Source organism: Lagenorhynchus albirostris, chromosome X, assembly GCF_949774975.1.
Source record: "Lagenorhynchus albirostris chromosome X, mLagAlb1.1, whole genome shotgun sequence".
Taxonomy (NCBI): domain Eukaryota; kingdom Metazoa; phylum Chordata; class Mammalia; order Artiodactyla; family Delphinidae; genus Lagenorhynchus; species Lagenorhynchus albirostris.
Genome location: NC_083116.1, coordinates 95,911,064 through 95,938,145, shown reverse-complemented (window position 1 = coordinate 95,938,145; position 27,082 = coordinate 95,911,064). Strand labels below are relative to the sequence as shown.

At 37.4% G+C, this 27,082-nt stretch overlaps 1 protein-coding gene and 1 pseudogene across 1 annotated transcript in view; one reads left to right on the top strand and one right to left on the bottom strand.

Annotated features, from left to right (window-relative positions):
• Positions 1–27,082, top strand: part of USP9X (ubiquitin specific peptidase 9 X-linked) — a 126,223-nt gene that overhangs the window by 76,500 nt on the left and 22,641 nt on the right. The window contains exons 22-32 of the mRNA XM_060138817.1: positions 4,860–4,990; positions 5,190–5,468; positions 9,415–9,540; positions 10,507–10,632; positions 11,687–11,853; positions 17,016–17,124; positions 17,356–17,502; positions 18,312–18,458; positions 19,205–19,427; positions 21,911–22,131; positions 24,658–24,848. Coding sequence (XP_059994800.1) covers positions 4,860–4,990; positions 5,190–5,468; positions 9,415–9,540; positions 10,507–10,632; positions 11,687–11,853; positions 17,016–17,124; positions 17,356–17,502; positions 18,312–18,458; positions 19,205–19,427; positions 21,911–22,131; positions 24,658–24,848 — 1,867 coding nt within the window. The remainder of the gene's footprint in view (positions 1–4,859; positions 4,991–5,189; positions 5,469–9,414; positions 9,541–10,506; positions 10,633–11,686; positions 11,854–17,015; positions 17,125–17,355; positions 17,503–18,311; positions 18,459–19,204; positions 19,428–21,910; positions 22,132–24,657; positions 24,849–27,082) is intronic.
• Positions 20,467–21,597, bottom strand: LOC132513976 (large ribosomal subunit protein eL33-like; annotated as a pseudogene).

Below are 27,082 nucleotides of genomic sequence, written 5' to 3'. Positions count from 1 at the left end.
ATTTTTTTAATGTTTTTTTGGAAACATTTACAACCTTACAGAAAAGTTTGAAGTACAATTTGAGGACTTCAAGAACCATTTGAGAGTAATTTGCTGCTGGTCTGATGTCCCATCATCCTTAAATACTTTATTGTGTATTTCCAACAGGCAAGGATATTGGCATACTACTATAAAGTAGAGCTTTGCCTTCTCCCCTATTAATTATGTGTTATCACTGTTTACTCATGGATTCTTATTTTATCTATTGGGTTATAGCCATTATAGTCATTATTTATTTTGATGCTCAGTTGTCCCAGGTATGGTCAGTGGATATGTACCCAACTCTCTTTTTTACATAAACCCAGTGCTTTTTTTAATATAGCTTCATCATCCTTTGAGTACTTCTTTCTGGCATAAGATATTTAAAGTTCATCTAGTACTTTCTCTATTCCAGCCCTAGAATCAGACATTTCTCCTTTTAGTGAGGGAAGATATTTAGAAACCAGAATGTGAGGGCTAAATTGTGCTCATTACTACTGGGGTGTTCTTGTGGTCTAGGCATTTTCATTGGACTTAGGAAGTAATACACACTTAAACACACACACACGTATGTAAACACATTTATATCAAAAAAAACATGGGTTCATACTGGTACTAATCCAGCTTTTTAGTCTTTTGCATTCCATATTTGTATCTGTTCTCTACATTAGTGAGATATCTGCTTCCCAGCTTCATCAGTCTATTGGGGAGGGAGGTAGAGTAGAAATTTGCCTCTTAGGCAGATTTCAGGCACTCTGTTTTTAAGTCTTTGATTCATCTGTACCATCTCAATTATGTTCTGTTTTCATATCCTTAACTTTTCCAGGACTTGGTGGAGTGCTGATTTATAGGTACCCTCTCCCTCTTTCTCTTACCCCCCAAGAAGCACTTCTTGGGTTCAGCTAAGCCAGCTATCTTCCATCCCCTCTACACCTTCAGTAATTTGCTGACATCTCTAATGTTCCTTCAGCTTTTAACTTCTTTATCCTTCTGAGTTTATGTATTTTATATTAATTTATTCTCATTTTAGTGGGGTTTATGGATGCATTGCTGACAAATGCAGTTCAATAATTGGCCCAGATAATTTTTTAAACTGTTGTGTTTACATTATCTCCTTTTTCTAAAGTAGACACGTCTGACCTTTCCCATCCGATCTCACTTTCTGAGTCATGTGGTACAGAATCGATTTAGATGTTAATTAGATTCTTAAATAAGGCTTTTCTTTTTTTTTCTAATTGAGTTTTTATTTGCTCTGTTAAGAAGGCTTTTCTTAATGATTTAATTTGATCCTTATCTGTTGCGTAGTTTAGAATTTGTATTGTTTTACTTACTAGTATCTGAGTAACAGCTGTTGTTGCTTTATGTACACAGATTCAACATTTGAAAAGGAAAACCCATCTCATAATCCCTGACCTTGTGATTTGAGTATAGTGCCACTAGATGGCGAGAGGGAGCTCTTGCCGAGCAGCTCAAGCAGGAAGCTTACGAGGGCGCTTTTATCTTATTTTATATAATCGAAGTATAGTACCTAAATTTGAACTAGCCAGCTTTGAAAATGCCAGTAATGATTGTATGACAGTAGACAAATCATAGGCTTTGGACTCAAATGGACTTGAGTTCAAGTCCTGCTTCTTCAAGTTGCTACTCCATGGCCTTAAACATGAGTTTTCTTAGTTTCTCAGAGCTTCCTTATCTGTAAAACTGAGCTACTAATAACTATTTCATAGAATTGAATGGATTAAATGGGGTCATGTATGGAAAACCCCTAGCCTAGTGACGGGTATTTAATCACTATTCAACAAATGTTAACCTACTCTTTGTCACTGTGGTTGTTACACACATGGGTGCGCACATTCTTCTTTAAGATAGGAAGCAGGAGCTCTAAGAAAAGGAAGTAGTTATAAATTCTGTTTCTAACATTTGGGTAATCATTTAGTGTTTGTGCACACGTGCACATATTTTAAAAGGAGGAAAAAACAAGATGGAATTAGAAGCTTTTTTATTAGTCATTGACTTTACTTTTGTTTATTCTGAATCTTTGCCTAAAGTCCAGTGCCTCCAGTATGATTTGCTGTTAAACTTAGAACTTCTACAGTAGTCTCTGTAGGTAATTTAAACTCTTGTAATTTAAACTCCTCAGGAGTTCTTGTGACCTTTACACGCATCAGGAAAACAGGTTCTTGCTTGATACAGAGAAATTAAAATGTATATTGCTTTACTAAGCAGAATGAGTTGCTTTTCCTCTTCAGAGCTTCCTTTTTCCCAGGAGTTTGGTCTAACTCATATCTTAAAATATGGCAAAATCTGTTATGAGCATTTCACACTTGTTAACTCATTTAAACCTCACAACATTCCTAGGGAGGGAATTACTATTTTTACTTCTGTTTTAAAGATGGGGAAACTGAGGCACTGAGAGATTGTTCCTTTTGACCAGAGACACACAGCTTAAAGGCAGTTCTAAGATAATGCATGCAGTTGGGCTCCAAAGTTTGTACTATTAACCTGTGTGTTACTGCTCAACGTTTTCTAGACTTTCTTATACTGTGTTGCTATAATCATTTAATTGATTAGGCTTATTAGGTATCTCTTCAAAAAACTAGAAAGAAATAAACTAAAATCCAGGATTTATGGGCAGTTTAAATTTGTTGTCTCTATTTTCCATATTTTGTTAAATGAGCATGTGCATAATCGAGGACCTAAGATTATTTAGGTTCATGAATGCTAAAGCTGGAATGGCCACTAGTGATCATTTGGTTCAGATCCCTCAAATGAATAAACTATAATCCAGCAACATTAAATGATTTGCTTAAAATTCAGTGCTTCCTTTTCTTAGAGCTCTTGTTTCTTTTCTCCTATTCCCTTTGCCCGCCCTCCTTCGCTCAGAATTTTTTTTTTGCGGTATGCGGGCCTCTCACTGCTGTGGCCTCTCCCGTTGCGGAGCACAGGCTCCGGACGCGCAGGTTCAGCGGCCATGACCCACGGGCCCAGCCGTTCCACGGCATGTGGGATCTTCCCGGACCGGGGCACGAACCCGTGTCCCCTACATTGGCAGGCGGACTCTCAACCACTGTGCCACCAGGGAAGCCCCGCTCAGAATATTTTTAAACTAAGCAAGATATTTTCAGATACAGCATATGAATTGGTTTCTTTTTAGAGAGTAACTTGGATCTTTATTGTTTAAAAAAAAAAAAGAGAAAACCTAAATACCCAGTGTTAGAGATTAAACTAGTGTACTGGCAACAGGACTTGTCATTTTAATCATCAATATAAAATGATATAGGGGATGGGTATTTAATGACAGGAGAAGATATTCACAAATGTTTTATTATTAAAACTGAATATTTCATTTAGTTATATGTCACTCTCCCTTCAGAATAGGGAAAGCCAACAATTTTAACACAAATTGAAGTTTTTTTGATATTTCCAGGCCTGTAAAAATTAGCTTACCCTAAGGAAATTATAGTAATTTTCAGTTATCTTTATTCTTCAAGAAAAGCTTTTACTTAAAAGAAAATCTTATTTATTGAGTGGTATTTTAATCATAGGCCATTTACTTTGGAAATAATTTGATTATTGAAGTACTTTCTGAAGTAAGTTTGAGTGTTTGGTAGCTAATAATGGGATTGTTTCTTTTTTACTGTATCTTTTTAGTGTGATTTAAATGAAACTCATCTTTTAATATTATCAAAAAAATCTTCTTACTTGATGTGCACATTAGGCACTGTTCCCTTTTTTTTTTAATGTTTACTTTTTAAGGTTCAGTTTCCAAGGATACCAGTAAGCTTCTTTCATTGTAACAAACCAGTTAATACAGGGGTCCCCAAGCCACGGACTGCTACCGATCTGTGGTCTGTTAGGAACCTGGCCGCACAGCAGGGGGTGAGCAGCAGGCCGGACCAGTGAGCAAAGGAAGCTTCATCTGTATTCACAGCCGCTGCTCATCACTCTCATTACTGCCTGAGCTCTGCTTCCTGTCAGATCAGCGGCAGCTAGATTCTCATAGGAGCCCGAACTCTACAGTAAACTGCACATGCGAGGGATCTAGGGTTGAACGCTTCTTAGGAGAATCTAATGCCTGATGATCTGAGGTGGAGCTGAGGCAGTGATGTTAGTGCTGTGGGGAGCGGCTGCAAACACAGATTATCATTAGCAGAGAGGTTTGACTGCACAGAGACCATAATAAATCAATTGCTTGCAGACTCATATCAAAACCCTATCAGTGAGTGACAAGTGAAAACAAGTTCAGGGCTCCCACTGATTCTGCATTATGGTGAGTTGTATAATTATTTCATTATATGTTACAATGTAATAATAATAGAAATAAAGTGCACAATGAGTGTAATGCGCTTGAATCATCCCAAAACCATCCCCCCCACCCCGGTCTGTGGAAAAATTGTCTTCCACAAAACTGGTGCCTGGTGCCAAAAAGGTTGGGGACTGTTGAGTTAATACACAGTGTCATGGAAGCTAACATAAGTTGGAAGGAAGAGCTTGTCATATTTCCGGTTTTTTATTTTCAATAAGAACTATTTCCTTTTGAAGTGTGTTGTAGTTTTTTGGTCTCTAGTGCCTGAGGAAGACATGTTGATTTGAGGTCTCTGTGTAGGAGGAGACTGCTTCCTTCGTGTTTGGGTTGAGTGATTAAAGAGCCCTGGTTGATTGGGACTTTTTTTTTTTTAAACCAATCCAGATCTGGTTATGTCTTGTGAAGTTTGAGCCTGTAACTCAGCTGAATTGATTCTTATTCCATACTAAAGTAGTCTTCGGAATATCAAAAGTAAAATACTATGAATGCATGAATTATGTTTTATTTTAGACTATGTATCTTTTTTTTCTTACAGATAGCACAACAATAGAAAAATTAAGAGCTATTTGTTTAGACCACGCCAAACTTGGAGAAAGCAGCCTTAGTCCATCTCTTGACTCGCTTTTCTTTGGTCCTTCAGCCTCGCAAGTGCTGTACCTAACAGAGGTTGGTTTTTACTTTTTGAATTTATTCCATGTTCTTGAAATTTGACCTTTTATATGATAATGTGAAGAACATGGATAAAATTGTAATGAAATGTTTTTGAAAGAATTTCAAAATATGGGAAAATTTTAAACCAGTGATGATGAGGAAAATAAGAAATTATCTTAAAACCTTTTAATACAGTTCTTCTACTTTTTTCCAGGTAGTCTATGCCTTGTTAATGCCTGCTGGTGCACCTCTGGCTGATGATTCCTCTGATTTTCAATTTCACTTCTTGAAAAGTGGTGGCCTACCCCTTGTCCTGAGTATGCTAACCAGAAATAACTTCCTACCAAATGCAGATATGGAAACTCGAAGGGGTGCCTACCTCAATGCTCTTAAAATAGCCAAGCTGTTGCTAACTGCCATTGGCTATGGCCACGTACGAGCTGTGGCGGAAGCTTGTCAGCCAGGTGTGGAAGGCGTGAATCCCATGGCGTCGGTAATACAGACTTTTTAAAAATCTTTTTGTAATAATAGATGGCAACTTTTAAAGTTAAACTTCTTAGAAACTCTTAAGAGTTGCTTATAGAGTTCAGAGTTGATTCAGAATGTTTTCAGTTCCTTTCCAGTGGTTCCTCATTTTAATGGTTTCCTTCTATTGAATTATATTTGTATTAAAATTACAAGTGCTTTTCACTGACTCTACTCTGAGAGGGCAGTTCTTCCCTGTTCCCTTAAATCCTGTTTGACTTTTTTTAATTTTTTTTTTTGACGTGTAGTTGACTTACAATATTATATTAGTTTCAGGTGTGCAACAAAGTGATTTGATATTTTTATAGCTTATACTCCATATAGTTATTATAAAATATTGGCTATATTCACTGTGTTGTACCTTACATCCTTTTTTTTTTTAATTTGTTTATTTATTTATTTTTGGCTGTGTTGGGTCTTTGTTGCTGCGCGTGGACTTTCTCTAGTTGCCGCGAGCAGGGGCTACTCTGTGTTGCGGTGCGCAGGCTTCTTGTTGCAGAGCACGGGCTCTAGGTGCACGGGCTTCAGTAGTTGTGGCTCACAGGCTCTAGAGCGCAGGCTTAGTAGTTGTGGTGCACGGGCTTAGTGGTTCCACAGCATGTGGGATCTTCCTGGACCAGGACTCAAACCCGTGTCCCCTGCATTGGTAGGCGGATTCTTAACCACTGTGCCACCAGGGAAGTCCCCACCTTAAATCCTTATAGCTCACTTATTTTATACCTAGTAGTTTGTACCTTTTAATCCCCTTCACCTATTTTGCCTCTCTCCCCTCTGGTAACCACTAGTTTGTTTTCTGTATCTGTGGTTCTGTTCCTGTTTAGTTATATTTGTTTGTTTTATTTTTTAGATTCCATGTATACATGAAAATATACAGTATTTGTCTTTTCTTTGTCGGACTTATTTCATTCTTTTTATGGCTGAATAATATAATATTCCATTGTATACACGCACACCACATCTTTTTTATCCATTCATCTGTTGATGAACACTTACATTGCTTCCATATCTTGGCTGTTGTAAATAATGCTGCTGTGAACACTGAGGTGCATATATCTTTTCAAATTAGTGTTTTCATGTTCTTCAGATATATACCCAGGACTGGAATTGCTGGATCATTGTTTGCAGATGATCATGGTACTATTCTATACGTATAGAACCCTAAAGACTCCACCAAAAAACCATTAGAACTAATAAGTGAATTCAGTAAAGCTGCAGGACACAAGATTGATATACAGAACTCTGTTGCATTTCTATACACTAATAATGAGCTATCAGGGAAATGAAGGAAGCAATCACATCAAAAAAAAAAACACCTAGCAATAAATTTAACCAAGGAAGTGAAAGACCTATACTCTGAAAACTATAAACGTTGATAAAAGGAAATTGTAATACAATACAAAGAAATGGAAAGTTATCCTGTGTTCATGGATTGGAAGAGTTAATGTTAAAATGTTCATACCCAATGCAATGTATAGATTTAATTCAATCGCTATCAAAACTTGTGACATTTTTCACAGAACTAGAACAAATAATCCTAAAATTTGTATGGAACCGCTAAAAACCCCAAATAGTCTTTCAATTATTCTATTTTATTTTTCGGCCTCACTGCACTGCTTGAGGGATCCTAGTTCCCCAACCAGGGATTGAACCCAGGCCCTCGGCAATGAAAGCGCGGAGTCCTAACCACTGGACCACCAGGGAATTCCTTCCTTCATTTATTTTAAACCTACTAAAAACTCCATGTGAATCTCTTCCTAGCTTGTATTTGGCATATATATATATATACATACATACACAGACACACACACACACACACACAGGTGGTAATAAAAAAGATGTACAGTTGACCCTTGTACAACACAGGTTTGAACTGCTCGAGTCTGCTTATACATGGATTTTTCAATAAGTACTACAGTACTACATGATCCTAAATTGATTGGAACCACAGATACCAGGGCCGACTGTAAAGTTACGTGCAGATTTTCGACTCCTAGAATGTCTGTCCTCTTAACCCCCATGCCGTTCAAGGATGAACTGTAGTTGATTTAGCCTGTTGCCAGCCTCTCTTCCCACCTTGACAGTCTTAACCTCCAATTCTGAACTTATTTTGACTCTTGTTTTTACCTTGATCCGTTTTACCAAAGGTTCTCAAGACATGCCAGAATTCAATGCCTATTTATGAGAAGTCAAACTACACATTTGACTTGTTTTATATGCATCATAAGTGATGGTTTACTAAGTTACCAGTAGAAGATAAAAGCTTCAAGAATATAGATTTTCTATTTTAAGAATGAATGGCTTAGGCCTTGAGATTAGAATATTGATTAGATATGTGATACTATAATAATCACATGTAATTGAGACAGTAGCATTTATAATTGTTTTAGGTGTGATGATGATACTGTGGTTATGTTTAAAAGGAAGACCCCCGGGGCTTCCCTGGTGGCACAGTGGTTGACAGTCCACCTGCCGATGCGGGGGACACGGGTTCGTGCCCCGGTCCGGGAGGATCCCACGTGCCGCGGAGCGGCTGGGCCCATGAGCCATGGCCGCTGGGCCTGCGCGTCCAGAGCCTGTGCTCCGCAGCGGTGGGAGGCCTGCGTACCGGGGGAAAAAAAAAAAAGGAAGAGCCCCCTCTTTTAAAAAAAAAAATGTTGAAGTATTTACAGATGAAATTTTATTTAGGATTTGCTTCAAAATAATCCTGGGGTGGGGCCTGGATGGAAAGTGAGGGGAGTGGTTAGACAAAGTAATCTTGGTCCTTTGTTCATAATTGTTGAAGCTGGGCGGTGGGTACATGTGCGTTCATAATCCTTTTCTCTCCATTTTCATTAAAAAGGGTAATGAAAAAAAGTGGCCCAAGTCTTAAATTGTTTTGCATTAAAGGTACCACGCTTACTCGGATTTTTTAAAAGTGGTGTTCTTCTTAAGATAAAAACAGATTATTATCGTAATCCCTGACAGGAGCTTAATGAAGAACACAAAATATAAATGCTCCCCTCTTTCACTTTTCTCTTTTATTCAGAAAATGTGCCACTGTGTATACAGAGGTACATAATAGCCTCTAATCTCAAGGAGCTCACAGTCAATAGGGCGCTAAAGGCAAAAATTAGTAAAAACAGACTTGTCTTAAATACTGTTGTAGAAATACTTACAATATGGAGAAGAGTTAGGACTTGAAAGGCAGTCAGAATTGCCTGGCTAATAACAACTTAAAAGTAATCTTGGGCTTCCCTGGTGGCGCAGTGGTTGAGAGTCCGCCTGCCGATGCAGGGGACACGGTTTCGTGCCCCGGTCTGGGAGGATCCCACATGCCGCGGAGCGGCTGGGCCCGTGAGCCATGGCTGCTGAGCCTGCGCGTCCGGAGCTTGTGCTCCGCAACGGGAGAGGCCACAACAGTGAGAGGCCCACGTACCACAAAAAAAAAAAAAGTAATCTTTTTTCTTTATGGGCTTAAAAATTTGGTCTGGTACCTTTTATACATTAGTATTTTTATTCTGTTATTGATATTCCTTAATTTTTCTTTTCTCAAAAGAGTTTGATGATCAGGGTGAATGGGGAGCAGGGTCTGCCCAGGAGCATGCATGTGAAGTACTTTACTGAGTTTCTAGATAGGACTGCAGTTTATCACTCACCTCTGCAAGTTGTGCTGAATGCAGATGTAGATACACAAGTTGGATTAATCTAGAATGGGGGTTTGCAGAGGGATATGTGGCACTCCACTACACAAGAAAAAGAGGAAGCCCACATTGTTGGCAATGCAAAGAACTTTTTGTGTAAGTCACACGGGTTCTACAGTGTACTGAATATATACAGAAGGGAGGTCATCCTGAGGGAGTGATGATGAGTGAGGAGCAAATGATTGGATTTGATTATGTATGCAGTATTAAAGTAAAATATTTATCTTTTTTCAGGTCAACCAAGTTACTCATGATCAAGCAGTGGTGCTACAAAGTGCCCTTCAGAGCATTCCTAATCCGTCATCTGAATGCATGCTTAGAAATGTGTCAATTCGTCTTGCTCAGCAAATATCTGATGAGGTTAGTATTAAATTTGTAAGGCTGGAATTCTGGAAGGTTCGTTTCTTTCACTTTTGACCCTCTCTTTATGTAGAAATAACCCTTATCACATTTGGGGGCTTAATTTTCCTAGGCCCACTCACTTTAATCACTGACTCAGTCTAGATAAAGTTCCCTTAACATGAATTTTACCTAATGATAATATTAGTGCTTTCTGGTTTTAATCACCTTTATGTACAATGAACAGCATCCTTTTAAAGCATATAATTAAGTGAAATTTGACAAATACATATTTGTGTCACACGTCCACCATCGTCGAGACACAGAATGTCTCCATCACTCTTTCCGTATGCCCCTTTGAAGTCTCTTCTTCTTCCCTGTCTACCCCTGGCCTCAGATAACCCCTGATCTTTTGTTACTATATAGTAGTTTTCATTTTCTAGAATTTTACACAAGTGGAATCAATCATACAGTGTGTGTTCTTTTATGTCTGGCTTCTTTCACTCAGAATAATGACTTTGAGAATTCTCTGTGTGGTGTGGACCATTAGTCCATTCCTTTTTATTGCTGAGTAATATCCCATTATGAATATTCCACATTGTGTTTATCCATATACTTGGAAAAGGACATTCTCTTTCTTAGCTGTGAATAAAGCTTCTGTGAACATTCTGTACAAGTGTTTGTGTGGACCTAAGTTTTTATTTCTCTTGGGTAAAAAACTAGGAGTGGAATGGTTTGATCACCTCTGTAGTCTTTTTAAGGTTCTTCTGAAAGTTAGTGTAGAGCCAGATAATAACTTGGAGAACATACTTTGTTGTATTGCTGTTAAACGAAATAATGGGACAAAGGCAACTTGGGAACCTAAAGACAGTGGTACTACTTCACAGCCATTCCTGTTTCCTTTACAGGGAGAAACATTTTTGCTTTTCTAGTGATTATTCCACTCTGATACTGTGTCAACTGTTTTGATTACTCATTATCTTGCAGGCTTCAAGATATATGCCTGATATTTGTGTAATTAGAGCTATACAAAAAATTATCTGGGCATCAGGATGTGGGGCATTACAGCTAGTATTTAGCCCAAATGAAGAAATCACTAAAATTTATGAGAAGGTAAGAATTATCACAGAAATATATTACCTTTAAGAAACTGTTTAATTGTGCATGAGGCTGAATTATTATGTCTGCCATCTTAATATAAAACTGTCTTTTTCTACTTCTCACTAAAGTCAAGTATAATTATTTCATACTGAATTTGTTTTCTCCTATTCTCTTTATTCTTCTTTCATCATCTTTCTGTCCTATGTATTTTGGTTTAGGTAACTGTCAATTGTGATATCATGGCATTTAAGTATTTTTGACTCTTAAAGCATTCAAGAGTGTCAGCCAATTAGGTATCATCCTTGATCTTCCATTAGATTAATCAAATTATTTACAGAAGAGAGACTGTGTTTGACTCTTTGATTTTCTGTTACATATACCTGCCCCTGATAGCCACTGCTGCATATTTAGAAGGGGAAATTAAGTTATAGGAGCTTCCCTTTTATGGCCAACATAACCGTGATTTGCCTGGGATATATGTTGATGTCCTATACTGTTGGTTATTCACTCAGCTAATATTTGAACGCCTGTTCTTTTTCAGGCATGTACTATAAATGTTACTTATTGATAACTTCAGTTTAGAATTTATTAGCTACCTACCCAAGTATATTTTAGGTCGTAAAACCTTCAGACCTTTCCTGAACGGTTGTCTGAGACAATTGCTTTTGAATAAAATGGCACTATAGGTAAGCTATAATGGGACTAGTCAGAAGTTGGGTACTCTGACTGCAGTGCCAGAGTGGTTCTTGAGGAAGGAATGATTGTTGGTGCAGAAGTACACGACTTAGAAGGTCTCTAAGAGCTTGGGGGACAAAGAAGCAGGTAATATGCTCAGTGTGCTCCTTCAGCCATCCTTGGGACGTAGCAAAAGAATAGAATTAGACTTTTATCATCTGTTTATACTCATTTCCATGCTATTTCAAAGGGGCCTCAAGAGTTGTAGGTAAAGAAGCTGAGGCCAAGTGGTTTAAGTGACTAGGTAAGTTTTAAGCACTAACTTGAAGTTTGTATGAGATTTTTCTTAAATATATCTCTAGGTAATTTGTCCTTGACTATAATTTTACAGACCAATGCAGGCAGTGAGCCAGATTTGGAAGATGAACAGGTTTGCTGTGAAGCATTGGAGGTGATGACGTTATGTTTTGCCTTGATTCCGACAGCCTTAGATACTCTTAGTAAAGAAAAGGCTTGGCAGACATTCATTATTGATTTACTGTTGCACTGTCACAGCAAGTAAGTGTCTTTTTTAATTGTAAGAAATTTGACCTTATTTTTTTTAAGCAGAAATGAATGAATTTATGTTGGCAGAATTTATCCCAGGAATCAAATATTTATTGTCTCTATAGCACACTAATGTTTAGGAAATTTTTATTTAACTGTGTTTTGCCTAGACCTGAATTTGTTTGGTCTTACTGTCTACAAAATGTGAACATTAATTCTCGAAGTAAAATTAATTTTTCTGTAATTCCAGAATTTAGTTTCACTTAAGAGGTGTGTGTTTTAGCCCATTTAAAAAATCTGGCTTACAAGATTTAAATTAAATAGGACATTTAGCTTCCTTTCTTAGATACCTAGGGCCAAGTGTTTTTTTTTTTAGTGAAGTTGTTAAGTCAATGTGGAATTCACAAGGCATGGTTATGGTAAGAACTTTTGCATTTTACACTGAGAATAAAGACCAATTATAAAGTCCTAGTTTTTCATTTTTAGAGCATTTATTCAATGACATTAATTTTGTTTTGGGCTTCTTTTTGTGCAAGTCAATCAAATTTGTAGAAAATTTAGGTTTTCCATCCTCTTATGTCAGTCTAAATCTTGACCTTCATAAGGTAACTTTTTAAACTTGAGCTCTAATCAGTATCACTGTTATATGTAATTAATCTATCTCGTGTACATTTTGCAAAAAGACACAGGAAATGTTCACTTTGTTTATTCTTGCACATTCCATTCAACAATGACAGAAATCACTGATGAAAAGTTAGTGTAAAGTCAGAATAAGCACTTTGCTGACATGAAGCCTAGTGGTAAAGTTTTTTTCTTTTTTGTTTGTTTGTTTTAAGTGTACGTGGTGTGATGGAGTAGTAGGTTCAACTCACTCCAGGGCGTGCTGTAAAGTAATTTAGTGGTCTCCAGTGGGAATCTCTATTATTTTAGAAGTTCCTTGGTAATTTCCTTGAAGACATCTAGTTCAGCCTATGTTCTTTGATGGGATCCCCCCCGCCCAAATAAGCTTGAGCTTGCTATCTCTTTGAGAAAACTTTATCATCGTCGGACAACTCTGTATGTTAAGAAAGATAAATAGGTTGAATAAGTCTGGAGGAGAGGAAAGATGATTAGCCATGAGTTTTGATGAAGTCAGACCTGGAGGTACAAATTTCTTAATCTATGCTGATTTTTTTAAATTTTAAACTAAATTAGGAACTTATGTCACTTTCTTTGCTACTAAATATCAAGGAACTTGGTTTAATAAGTTTTCTGCCCTCTACTTTTATGAAAATCCCCATTATAGGAAGTTAGAACCATTTGACTCCTCTTCTTCCTGAAACTTGTGCACGATGAAGTAAAAAGTACCGTACACAGCACTTCTTCTCATGCCTCTGTTATCTTGTCTTTGACAACAAGGGGGGTCTTCTAAGGTTAAGATCTTTTTTGAGCTTTAGGTATCTGACTTTCTTCCCTAGTACTGACTCACCCTGCCCTGCAGTTTTAGTTATATATGTATGTATTTATTTTTGGCTGCTTTGGTTCTTCGTTGCATGAGCAGGCTTCTCATCACGGTGGCTTCTCTTGTTGTGGAGCACGGGCTCTAGGCACGCGGGCTTCAGTAGTTGTGGCTCGTGGGCTCTAGAGCACAGGCTCAGTAGTTGGGGCGCACGGGCTTAGTTGCTCCGCGGCCTGTGGGATCTTCCCGGACCAGGGCTCGAACCCGTGTCCCCTGCATTGGTAGGCAGATTCTTAACCACTGCACCACCAGGGAAGCCCTGCCCTGCAGTTTTAAATCATCATATTATAAATATCAGAGTACCGGGCTTCGATACTTGCAGAGTATATCTTGCAAAATATGATCGTGTTGTTTTCCTGCTTAAAATCTTTCCATGTCTTCCCACTGTCTTTGAATTAAGTGTAAACATTTAAATTTGGTTTATAAGCACTCCACAATTTGGCTCTTGCTTCTACGCACTCGAAAATTTCAACTTCAGGGCCACATTTTCCAGTAAGTTTTCTTTATCCCTAGAGGTCTCCCAGACCTCTGTTGCTATTAGAAGAGGTCTGCTTCCACATAACAACACTGATATTTTGTTGTAATTGCTCATAATTGGATTTGAATTCCTTTAAGTGGATTTGTTTTTTTTTTTTTAAGCCTCCTCCAGCACCTGTTGCTTTATACTCTGCCTGTGTAACTCCTTTATGTTACCTTGATGATCCATGGAGGCATTTGAGTTTGCCACTCCTGGCATAGTGCTTTCAAGGCACAGCTGAGTATTCTGGTAGAAGAAGAGAAAGGGATAATGCAGAAAAGGAGATTAGTAGGCGTCGGTTTACAGAAGGCCTTTGATGCTGAGATCCAAGTAGTGTTAGATTTTAATATTGTAGGCAGTCTCACTGATGAATAATTTATCAAGTACCCATTATGCACCAGGCAGTGTTCTAGCTACTGGGAATATAGCAGTGAAAAAAAACAGACAAAATGTCAGCCTTCTTGGAGTCTGTACTAAAGGGGATGGGGAGTGGGAAGAGAAGACATATGGGAAAATATGTAGTATGTTATATTAATAAATGCTATCAAGAGAAATAAATCAGGAATGGGGATGAGTGGGAAGGCAGGGTCATTGGAGTTCAGTTTTATGTAGGATAGTCAGAGAAGACTTCCCTGAAGTCTCTGGGGCTCTGAAAGAATGAGGTAGTGATCCATGCAGTTAATGGTGGAAGTGTGTTGGGTTTTTGGGTGGGGGTTTTTTGTTTTGTTTTTCATTTTAAATTGTATTTTTTATTTTGTTCAGCTTTATTGAGATATAATCAGCATATAACTGTGTAACTTTAAGGTGTACAAAGTGTTGATTTGATAGTCATATCTTGCAGTATGATTACCACCATAGCCTAAGGTTAGCTAACACCTCCATCATATTTCATTTTAAATTTTATTTCATTTTTTATATGAGAAATACATTTTGGTCATCTGAATGACCAAATATATATTTTTTTAATTTTTATTTTTTAATTGAGGTATATATAGCTGTTTTACAGTGTTTCAGGTGTACAGCACAGTGATTCAGTTATACATATTTTTTTTTCCAGATTCTTTTCAATCATAGATTATTATGAAATACTGTATTTCCTGTATTATATAGTAGGTCCTTGTTGTTCATCCATTTTATATGTAGTAGTCTGTTAATCCCAAATTCCAACTTTATCTGCCCGCGCCCCCCCTCCCCCCCCCCGCCCCGGGGGGAAGTGTGTTTTAAGCAGAAGAAACAACAGATGCAAATGTCCCAAGGCAGGAACATGCCTGACATGTAAAGAACAACATGGAGCCGAGTGTGGCTAGAACAGCAGAGGTGGGGGAGTTGTAGGAGGTGAGGCCAGAGAGGCAATAAGCAGCCTGTAAGGATTTTATAGATCATTGTAAAGACCTTAACTTTTACCCTAAGTGAGATGGGAATCCATTGGGTTTTTTTTTTTTTTTTTGGTTTTTTTTTTTTGGTTTTTTTGCTGCGGCATGCGGGATCTTAGTTCCTTGACCAGGGATCAAACCTGTGTCCCCTGCATTGGGAGCACGGAGTCTTAACTACTCGACCACCAGGGAAGTCCCCCATTGGAGGGTTTTGAGCAGAAGAATGATATGCTCTGAGTTAACATTTTAAGTTTATTCTGGTTGCTTTGCAGGAAAGGCACTTAGACTATTTCATTAATCCAAATAAAAGATGAGAGAGTCTGGAAGTATGGCAATAGTAGAAGTGGTGAGAAATGATCAGATTTTGAGTATGTTGTGAAGATACAGGCAACAGGATTTTTTAGTAGATGTGTTTCTTTTGAAGCATTACCGAAGTCTGCGTGTGTGAGGGGAGGGTTCATCAGGAACTGACAAGCATCAACTCTTTATAGACCCTCACTCTATTTGGGCCGCATACCTTACTTTTCAAAAAATAAACTAGGGCAGTATGAATGACATATACCTCTGAAAATCTGGTAAAAGTTATGGACCTTCTCCCCAACAAAACCAAGTACTCCTGATGTCAGTTTATTTGAATTCCACCAAACTTAACCCACAAAGCTTCTAAAGGTCCCTATGGTTTATAGGACCATGTACAGGTTTCAGAAACCTAAAACATATCCAGGAGGGAGGCTAGTACACAGAATGTATACTGTCAAGGTCTTACATTGAACTAAAAATTTGTTTCTAAGCTGTCTATCAGCTAGCACATTGCCAGAAACAGTTATTCACCGAATGTAGTTTGTACGATAGACAAATGCTTCGTTAGCAGATACTTTTTGAGCATCTTCCATATGTCAGATGTTGTTCTAGGTTCTTCAACAAAGCAAAGCCCTGCCCTGAAAGAGCTTACTTTCTAATGGAGACAGACCTCCATCTTGTAAACAAACAGTATTTATACATCTGGTAACTGGTTCTTAGCACCTGTTATATGCCAGACATCATTTTTCATTCTGGAGGCACAGTAATAAACTAGATGATGTCTTTGCCCTCTTGGAGCATTTATTCTGGTGAGATCTGTATAGTATACATATTTTTTAAGAGACCCATGATGCTCAGGTAAAATTCCCAGTACTGTGACCAGAGACAAGTTTTTCCCATGGGTAATCATAGAATATTGTATAATACGGTGGTTCTCAATCTTTAGCACATGTTAGAATCACTTGAAGGCTTTATTAAAACGCAGGTTGCTGGGGCCTGAGAAATGGCATTTTTAACAAGTTCTCAGATGCTGCTGATCTGGGTAACATGCTTTGGGAATCACTAGTATAATATCAGGGGCATCTGCAGCAACATCCTTATTGTGTAATTGTAACAGAATTTCTACAGAGTTGTTCGCTCCAGAGCACAATGGAATAATTCTATGGAATGCCCAAAAGATGCTTAAGGCTTACTGTACAACTCTTGTACCTAGAGGAACATTTCCAGCCTGTTCCAAGAAAGGGGTGTTAGAAGGTATCCCTTAAACTCTTCAGTGACAATTTGAGGTTTTAGTTCTTGACACACAGCCTAAGTTCATCTGTTAAACGTTGCTGCTTAAAGGGGTGTTACGTATTCTTGTATTTTTACTTTTAATTTACTTACCCCTTAACACCCCACCCCCACCCCGAGAGACAGCATTGGAATCTTTTTTTTTTCTTTTTCTAAATGAAGATAATATATTAAATGTGAAACATTTTTATTTCAGAACTGTTCGCCAGGTGGCACAGGAGCAGTTCTTTTTAATGTGCACCAGATGTTGCATGGGACACAGGCCTTTACTCTTCTTCATTACTCTGCTCTTCACCGTTTTGGGGGTGAGACATTTTTTAATATACTTATCATTGTGATTCATTCTTGTACATGGAACAGTCAAGAATTCATGGTTTTAGCTTGTATTAAAGTTGGAGCAGTCTATATTTATTTTAAAAATATTAGTAATTTCCCATCCTATGTTAGTCTATTAACTCTAGTTAATTCTGGGTTTTTAAAAAGTGGATTCTAAACATGGACATGTAAATTCATATTATTCTACTTTATTGTTTCAGAGCACAGCCAGAGAGAGAGCTAAACATTCAGGCGACTACTTTATTCTTTTAAGGCACCTTCTTAATTATGCTTACAATAGTAATATTAATATACCCAATGCTGAAGTTCTTCTCAATAATGAAATTGATTGGCTTAAAAGAATTAGGGTAAGTTGCATTTAATACTGTGTTTATCGTCAATAAATAAGATATTTTATTAATAGTTTATAGTTTTGAGCATTTTGGTTAAATGAAAAACAACAAAGAGTAATAAAAGGACCAAAGAATATACTCTGTGTTGGTGGATATTACTAACTCATGATTCCCAGAATGAATGCGTAAGTAGTTTTGTCAAATGCCTTGCTTTAAGACTTGAGACACTGATATTCAGCTTCTTCCATTTTCAAATGGGCCCGTTTTGCAAATTTTCATTTTAAAAAGTATTCTTGGATTGTTTTCATCAAAAAATGAGTCTGATAGACTAGCACTTAATTTAACTTTTGATCTTAACACCTGATACTTTTTACTTAGAGTTGTATGAGAATTTATTTCTGAAGAGATTGGTATCTTTTTTTGTTTTTTTGTGTTTTTTTTTTGCGGTTCACGGGCCTCTCACTGTTGTGGCCTCTCCCGTTGTGGAGCACAGGCTCCGGACGCGCAGGCCCAGTGGCCATGGCTCACGGGCCTAGCCGCTCTGCGGCATGTGGGATCTTCCCGGACCGGGGCATGAACCTGTGTCCTCTGCATCAGCAGGCGGACTCTCAACCACTGCGCCACCAGGGAAGCCCAGATTGGTATCTTTTAGGCTTCAGATTAGCATTTCTTCTAGTTTGTAAAGCCTACTTCTAGAAAGTTCTGAAGAGAAAAAATCTCTTAGAATGGAAAGGTTTGAAGGAATTGCCTCTGTCTAGCTGAGTCTTGTTCTGACATCTCACCGCCCTTTTGTAAGTTAGGCATTTGATATTTTTCTTTGGCAGGATGATGTTAAAAGAACAGGTGAAACGGGTGTTGAAGAGACAATCTTGGAAGGCCACCTTGGAGTAACAAAAGAGTTACTGGCCTTTCAAACCCCTGAGAAAAAATATCATATTGGTTGTGAAAAAGGAGGTGCTAATCTCATTAAGGTAATTTCTGTCGGCTTGGTCCTAAGCTATGTATCATTAACATTCTACATGTTCATTAGCAAATCTGTCTGGTTAATTTATGGTATCATGTCTTGGGTGTGTTTTCTTGATCATTTCTCCTTTCTACTTTTAAAGAATATAGAGGTAACAGTAACTTTTAAAATATCGTTTCTAAATTTTGTACATGAATAAAATTTCAGTACTGTGTGAAGTAAGCAAGCACTGTTTAATTTTTCTGTTTAGAAAATCTGAACTTTTTACTTCATCAGACTATTCAGAATGAGACAGACTTCTATTATGTAAGACTGTGCATATTTACCATGTTTCTTTGATGAGTTTTTTCACATAACGTGGTAACTCGAGGAAACAAAAAGTATCATTTTAGGACATTTCATTTTTATTCAAGATGAGCTTTGGTATACATGTGATTAAAAGAGTAAATTTACTTAATGTGAATTTTTGTTAAGTGCTACAGTCAACTCATTCTTGATGAGTTTTTAACCTGAGAAACTGGGTTTGTTTGTTAATTGTAGTAAATAGTGTTTTGAAGTGAGATCTTTTTATTAGAAAATCTAAGTTTTCTGAAATGTAATGAAATCTTGAATTCTGACAATTAATTTAACATTATTTCCTTCCAAGAGACATTTCTTTCTTTAAAAAAAATACATACGCATATAAAACTTTACATGTATTTTTATATAAATATGTATCATTGCTAATACATAATCCGTTTTTCACCTTTGTAGGAATTAATTGATGATTTCATCTTCCCTGCATCCAATGTTTACCTACGGTATATGAGAAATGGAGAACTGCCAGCTGAACAGGCTATTCCAGTCTGTAGTTCACCAGCTACCATTAATGCAGGCTTTGAGTTACTTGTAGCATTAGCTGTTGGCTGTGTGAGGAACCTCAAACAGATAGTAGATTCTTTGACTGAAATGTATTACATTGGCACAGCAATAACTAGTAAGTATTTTAAAATACAAAGTTCTGATGACAGTTCTCTAATGTGTTCAAATTCTGTTTTCCTTTTTTTTTTTTTTTTTTTTTTTTTGTGGTACCGGTACACGGGCCTCTCACTGTTGTGGCCCTCTCCCGTTGCGGAGCACAGGCTCCGGACGCACAGGCTCAGCGGCCATGGCTCACGGGCCCAGCCGCTCCACGGCATGTGGGATCTTCCCGGACCAGGGCACAAACCTGTGTCCCCTGCATCGGCAGGAGGACTCTCAACCACTGCGCCACCAGGGAAGCCCTGTTTTCCTTCTAGTAAACATCTTCAACTCATGTTTTCCTTTCAGCAGCTAGTATAACGTTTAAGACCATTACAAGCAATGAGTCTTAATGTAGAAAAGTTTTCAGATGTTTGTTAAATGTCTTCCTGTAAGTGGTACAAGTATTGAGCAACAAAATAAATTTCATTTCAGTCAAATCTGGACTGAAATCCAAACTCCAGAATAATAAACTTCAGAGTTCAAACTTAAAAATTCAAATTACATGCATTGGAAAACCTTTCAGGCCCTCACTTTAGAAGCTCTTTAATGTTATTTTCATATGAGTTCTAAGAAAATCTGGTTTTAAAGAGAAGAATGTGAGAAGATAATATTTTAGTGCCCTTGGTCCTCAGCTAATGCTCACATGAAGCCCATGAAACAGACTGTAGACTGTAGATCTTACTGATATAGAACTGAAGCTCAAAAGGGATGAGGGCAATATAAAATGACTGAGACAGCAGAAATAAGAAAGCAGACCACAGTGGAGGCTCTTCTGTTTTAGGAGAAAACCATTTATCTACAAAGCTTAAGAATATAATTGATTATGGTAAGTTTTTAAGAACATGTCAAATTGTTTTTTGATATATTTTAGAATATAAGGACTTTTTAACATTTTAGGAGATTCTGATTAAAGTTCTTAAAACGTTAGACAGTTATCCTATCAAGTTTGTATATAGTAGGGTGGGGGCTTTTGTTTGTTTTTAAACAAATCCACAGTTTTATTTATTTAATTTTCATAAGTTTAAACCCTCAAGGGGGTACAGCAGCACACAGATTCTGTGGCCAGTGGCCTTAGCAGGAAGGTTGCTTTGGAATTTGGCAGGAACCCAAGCCACTGTTTCCATGAGCACAAGTTACCTTTCCCCAGATTCTTCTGGTTTTGTTCAGTTTGCCACCAGGAGTCACTGTTGTTCTTTGCTTTGTACACATGAGCATATCTCTTGCCCAAGTAGAATTCAGTTTCATCTTGGGCATAAACACCTTCAGTTTTAAGAAGAGGAACCCTCTGGTTTCACAGGACCCTGCTTATAGCCAGCAAAAATAGAGCCTTGGACCACAGCCTTCCAGACCTATTTGCTGTTTTAGAAGTCCTGTTCCCAGTGCTCCTCCACAGGCTCCAAGACGGCAGAAAGAGAAAGGCCGCTTGTTTTTAAGTAGTACATTTGTGTGGTAACAATTTCAACTACCAGAGAAGGATGTATTCTAAAACATTTTTCCTGCCCATTCCATTCCCCTGGTCCCCTTCAATAGCTGTAACCGTATCTTCAGTTCATGTCTATCCTCCCAGAATCTCTGAGTATGCAAAATCCACATACAAAATCTTTTTTTGTTTGTTTAGTTTTTTAACCACAGATTGGTGTGGAGTGCACAGTGTTCTTCACTTTGTTTTCCCCTTAATATATCTGTGATCATTTCCTATCAACACATAAATATTTATCTAAATCCGTTTATTAGCTATATACCTTTCTACCTTTCAGTTCAATATACTATATAATTTATTTAATTGGTCTTATACGTGATGATGTTTACATTGTTTCCAGGTTTATACTAGGTAGAGGGATATAGGCAGTGATTTACAGTTCTCACAGAACTCAAATCCACTATCTCGTTTGCTCCTCAAAATAACATGGTGATTATAGGCAAAGCACGTCTTACTACATTTATTAAGAAGGAAACAGAGGCTTGCCTGAAGATGAAAGAGTTGGTAAGCATCAGAACCTGGATGTGAACCCAGGTGATATCTTAGGATTATTTAAAACTTAGTAAGCTATCATATGTTGATATATTTGTATAACATTTCATGCCAGAAGGAGTTTGAAGGCACTTGAAAAAAACATATAAAAGTAGAAGAAGTTACAGTTCATAATGACTAAATTATAATAAAGTTAAAAGTAAAGTTAACATGTAGAAATTAGCCTTGTATCATCTTGTGAGACTGCCATAGAAGCAACATTAGATAAAGCATGGGTTCATAGATGGTGGGGTAAGAATCTATATAGTGGTATGTGTTGCTGTGTATCTTCAATTTGTTGAGGGTGAAATGCATACCTAGAGCACTATTTCAGGTGGCTATAGGAGTAGTGGAATTGTTGGTAATGTTAATTTATCAGCTTAATAAAGTCTAAAGTGGGCAAAATGTTTTTATTTGTGCTGCAAGAATCTTTTGTCTTCTCTCAGCTTGTGAAGCACTTACTGAGTGGGAATATCTGCCACCTGTTGGACCCCGCCCACCAAAAGGATTTGTGGGGCTGAAAAACGCTGGGGCTACTTGTTATATGAATTCTGTGATTCAGCAACTCTACATGATTCCGTCCATTAGGAATGGTATTCTCGCAATTGAAGGCACAGGTAGCGATGTAGATGATGATATGTCTGGGGATGAGAAGCAGGACAACGAGGTAAATTTTATTTAGCATTTTTGTTTTCTGTGTTTGAAGTTCTGATACGAGATACTGTTGTTCTCTCTTAGAAAGCGTTAGACTTTTCACTGGACCTGTTGGCAAATATTTGAAAATAAAGCTAGAATCTCCTGGCACAGACTGCTACCTCGACATAGTGCTCACTACCTAACAGACTTGCAACTACAGTTAATGTTTATGATAGTTTATACGTTTTAACACAACAGTTAATGTACTCACTTTTGGGGGTTTGGTATAATTTAGAGTTTGTATAATGATAAGAATCTTCATTTTTAGTAATAGTCTAAATTATATTTTTACTTTTCTATTTGATATTTTAATTATGTATCTCCATTTATTTATGCCAAGATATGTGCTATGCCAGTTTCATTGTCTGTGTTTACTTTTAGATTACTTTTGCATTTCTCCCAGATCATAACTATTTTTGCTTAGGAAACAAACTTCTACTTGTGACAAAATTTAGGCTCCTACCAAGTATCCAATGCAGAATAAAGCTGTGAAAAAATTAGGTTGTAGTGGTGGATCAGAGTTGACATAACTATGGCATCGTTCTTTAAAGAAGAGACTATGGCCAGACTTAAGCTGTGGTCATGTTTGTGTCCACGCTGTATTTCTTTGTTTTTATTTGACCTTTTCCTACTCATGGTGTTGTGTTGGTGAGAGCTGAAGAGAGAAGCCAGAGCATGCTCTGATTGTAGTAAATATCTTAAATGGTTCTTTTCTCATTCCCTCTCTTCAGGCACCGAACTATTTACTCTGAGGTAGTTTATCACTTACAGGGAGGGCTTCTGAAACATACACTAGACCCCAACTCTTCCCTAGGTCTGCTGAACTGCATCATCCAGGGTTTGGGGTCTGAGCATTTTTACTTTTTTAAGAAGTTTCATAGGCATTGCTCACACCATATACCTGGTTAAGAACCACTGCTCTGGGTGAAAATTGGAGTTCAGATTCTAGTTCTGTGATTCATCACATCTCTAGGTTGTTGAGTTAAGCACAGTAGAGATAGCTAATTGTACCAGCAGACAAAGTATGATACAGTTCAAATAAGGTATCTCAACTTTGCTCTCATGGTACCCTCTGCTCTGTGTTGTCTCAGCACCCCATTGCACTGTTTTTTGCCTGTGTGCTTTTTTCCTTCCCTAGACTAAGTTTCTCGTGGGCAGGGACTGGACATTGTCTATTTCTACATCCGCGTCCCACACAGAGTTCTGCAGCCACCATTCTCTTTCCATCTCTATAAATTTGACTATTCTAGGTACCTCATATAAGTGGAATCATACCGTATTTGTTTTTTTGTGACTGGCTTGTTTGATTTAACGTAACGACCATTTCATAGCATGTGTCAGAATTTCCTTTCTTTTAAAGGCTGAATAACATTCCTTTGAATGTATATACCACATTTTGTTTATCCATTTATTCATCAGTGGACATTTGGGTTGCTTCCACCTTTTTGTGGGCGGTGGTGCACACGGCGTGGCCTGCGGGATCTTAGTTCCCGACCAGAGATCGAACCCGCTTCCCTTGCATTGGGAGCATGGAGTCTTAACCACTGGACCGCCAGGGAAGTCCCTGATTCCACCTTTTGGTGGAATTCAAAATTGTGAATAATGCTGCTCTGAACATGGGTGTACAAATATCTCTTCAGGACCTTTCTTGCAGTTCTTTTGGGTGTTTTACCCAGAAGTGGAATTGCTGGATCATTTTATAGTTTTATTTTTAATTTTTTTTAGGAACTGTTTTCTACAGTGGCTGCACCATTTTACATTTCCCACCAACAGTGTGCAAGGGTTCCAATTTCTTTGCACAGAACTTTTTCATTTTCACGAGGTCCAGTATGTCTCTGTTCTTTCGTTGCCTGTGCATTTGGTGTCATATCCGATAAATCATTGTCAAATCCAGTGTCGTGAAGTTTTTGCTCTATGTTTTAGGAGTTTCATAGTTTTAGCTCTTACATTCAAATCTTTGATCTGTATTGAGTAAATTTTTGTGTATAGTGTTAGGGAAAAGTCCAACCTTATTCCTTTGCATATGGATATCTAGTTTTTCCAACTAATCTTAATATGTATATTGTATTGAATGTTTACAAGTCTGAGCACTCTATATACATTGTCTCATATAATTCTCACAACAGCTACATGAAGAATGTGTTAACCCATTTACACATGAGGCACTTAATTGCTCAAAGTTACTTAGCTTATAAGTAGCAAAGCCTGCATTTGTATCCAGTTCAGTCTAAGTTAATCACTCTACTGTATTTTGCTATATTACCTACCTCTACGATACTTAGTGAGGGTTATTCCTTTATGACAACTCTTATGTGAAAGGGGTGGGGATATAAACACTGATACTGTAAACTAAAATTTATAAATTGAAAGTTAAGTGCTTTGGAAATAAATAGAAGTACAGGTGATTTGTTCACTAATCGTATAGCATTTGTCTCAACATATTTTTACTATACTTTGAAGTTAGGTTAGCTCATTAATGATAACTTTTGGTTTCTAGAGCAATGTTGATCCCAGAGATGATGTATTTGGATACCCTCAACAGTTTGAAGAGAAACCAGCATTAAGTAAAACAGAAGATAGGAAAGAGTACAATATTGGTGTTCTAAGACACCTTCAAGTCATCTTTGGTCATTTAGCTGCTTCTCGACTACAGTACTATGTGCCCAGAGGATTTTGGAAACAGTTCAGGTAAACTATGGATGAATAGTAATTGGGATACTGCTTAAACCTTTATGACTATCTCATGACACTAACATTAAACTTATAAAACCTATACTGGAAGGCACTTTTATGTTTAGTATTTAAGCAGTAGTAATAATCAAACTTTACTTCATAGTTAGGTTTGTTTTCTCATTGTCCCCAAAGGAGGTAGAAAGTGTCATAGTAAGAGGCAGCATTCTTTAGTCTCTTCAGATGTTAATAATTTTTTATTTTGAAAGCTTCTAATATTTACATAAGTAGGGAGAAGAGTATAAACTCTTATGTATTCATCACTCAACTTCAACAGTTGTCAACTCATGGCCAATCTTATTTAATCTACACTGCCATCTACTTTTTAGATTGTTTTGAAGCAAATACATAATTTCATCCATAAATGTGTCAGTGTGTATCTCTAACGTCTTTTTTATAACATGACCATGATACTATTACCATGTCTTATAAAAATTCCTTAATATCCTTGTCAATGTCTGATTTTACCCAATTACCTCATAACTTTTTTACTATAAATTTTTTGAAATCATGATCCAAGTGAAGTCCGTATGCTGCAGATGTTGACATGACTCTTTAGTCTCTTCTAATCTTTTTTCACCCTTGTAGTTATTTGTTGGGGAGAATAAAAAAGGTAGTTAGCTCTGTAAATTTTCCCATCTGGATTTTATTGATGGGATCCTTGTGGTGGTTTCTGTTTTCCTCAGTCCCCTGTATGTCATATAAATAGGTAGTGAGATCTAGAGGCTTGATCAAATTCAGGTGTGATTTTTCTTTTTTTTGGAGCAGATAGACAAGGCTTGCTTCATAGGTGATAACGATGACCTCAGTGAGAAGTACATAATGTCTGTCTGTCTCTGTCTTATAACAGCCATTGATCATCATTGCCTAAATGCAGCATTTCATGAGGATTACAAAATGGCAACATTCTAATTTTATCATTCTTCCATTTTTTAGCTAGAGGAGATCTATAAAGGAAAGCTTCCCCATAGCAACTCTTCGGCTATTCTAATGTACAATTTTATAGGAAAGGTGCGATAAATACATTGGGTTTTGTTGTTGTTAATTTTTTAAAAATCTTCGATTATGTCTTGATCTTATTTCTCTGGCTTCATTTATTTCATTTGTTTTTTTTTATCATCACCTATCATGTCGTGCACTGTGCTAAAATACTGTAGCACAACCACATATCTGTACTGTGTATGAGAATGCTATAATCCTTCATAGCATTGGGTTTTTTAAATACTACTACTTTTTTTTTTTTTTTTCCTGTTTTTTGGCCACACTGCACGCTTGTGGGATCTTAGTTCCCCAACCAGGGATTGAACCTGAGCCCTTTGCAGTGAAAGCACAGAGTCCTAACCACTGGACCACCAGGAGATTCCCTTAAATAATACTCCTTAGAATCCCTTCAAGGTATCTCCCAGACAGCTGAGAGCAGGGGAAGCAAAGGGTCACCTGACACTGCCGCTCTTGTCCACCTTCCCTGCTTCAATCAGAGCAGCTCCCCTTTTGCCTACAAGGATACTACTTAGATTTCTTTTGAAACCACTGCTTTATAATACAATGACTCACCGTATAAATTCCTCTAACTAGGCCCCCTACTTAATCCATACTTATTGGCTTGCATGCACCACCCTCCTTCCCAGCTCTGCTTTTGCTCTTTTGGTCCCATCACCTCTCAGCACCTCTCATCTTCCTTTCTGACTATTCCCGTTCTCATTCTTTCTCTAGCTTGTCTCGTCTCTGCCATAAGGCTTTTAGCATTTCTGTTCTTCCTCTTCCAGATTACTCTCAAGCTTTTTGAGCTTTTGTCTTAAAATTTGTCATTCAGTTATAGTTATTGCTTATCTTATAATGCCCTTGCATTTTTGACTTCTCAATTAATTACTCCCTATGCTAGTGGAGCTCGCAGTTTGTCTAGACTAGCACTTTTGGATTATCCACACTTTAGACACATAATATACTCTATACATAGTATACTCTAGATATATATGTGGGTTAGTTAACCACATTTCCCACCCCCGATTTTTTATATTGAAGAATTTCAAACCAACAGAAAAGGTAAAGTAGTATAATAATCACCTTTATGATATATACTCTTTACCCAGATTTACCAATTGTTAACATTTTGCCATATTTGCTTATATGTATACTTGGGTTTTGGTTTTTGTTTTTTCTAAACGAGTTGATAGTTGCAAATATGACACTTT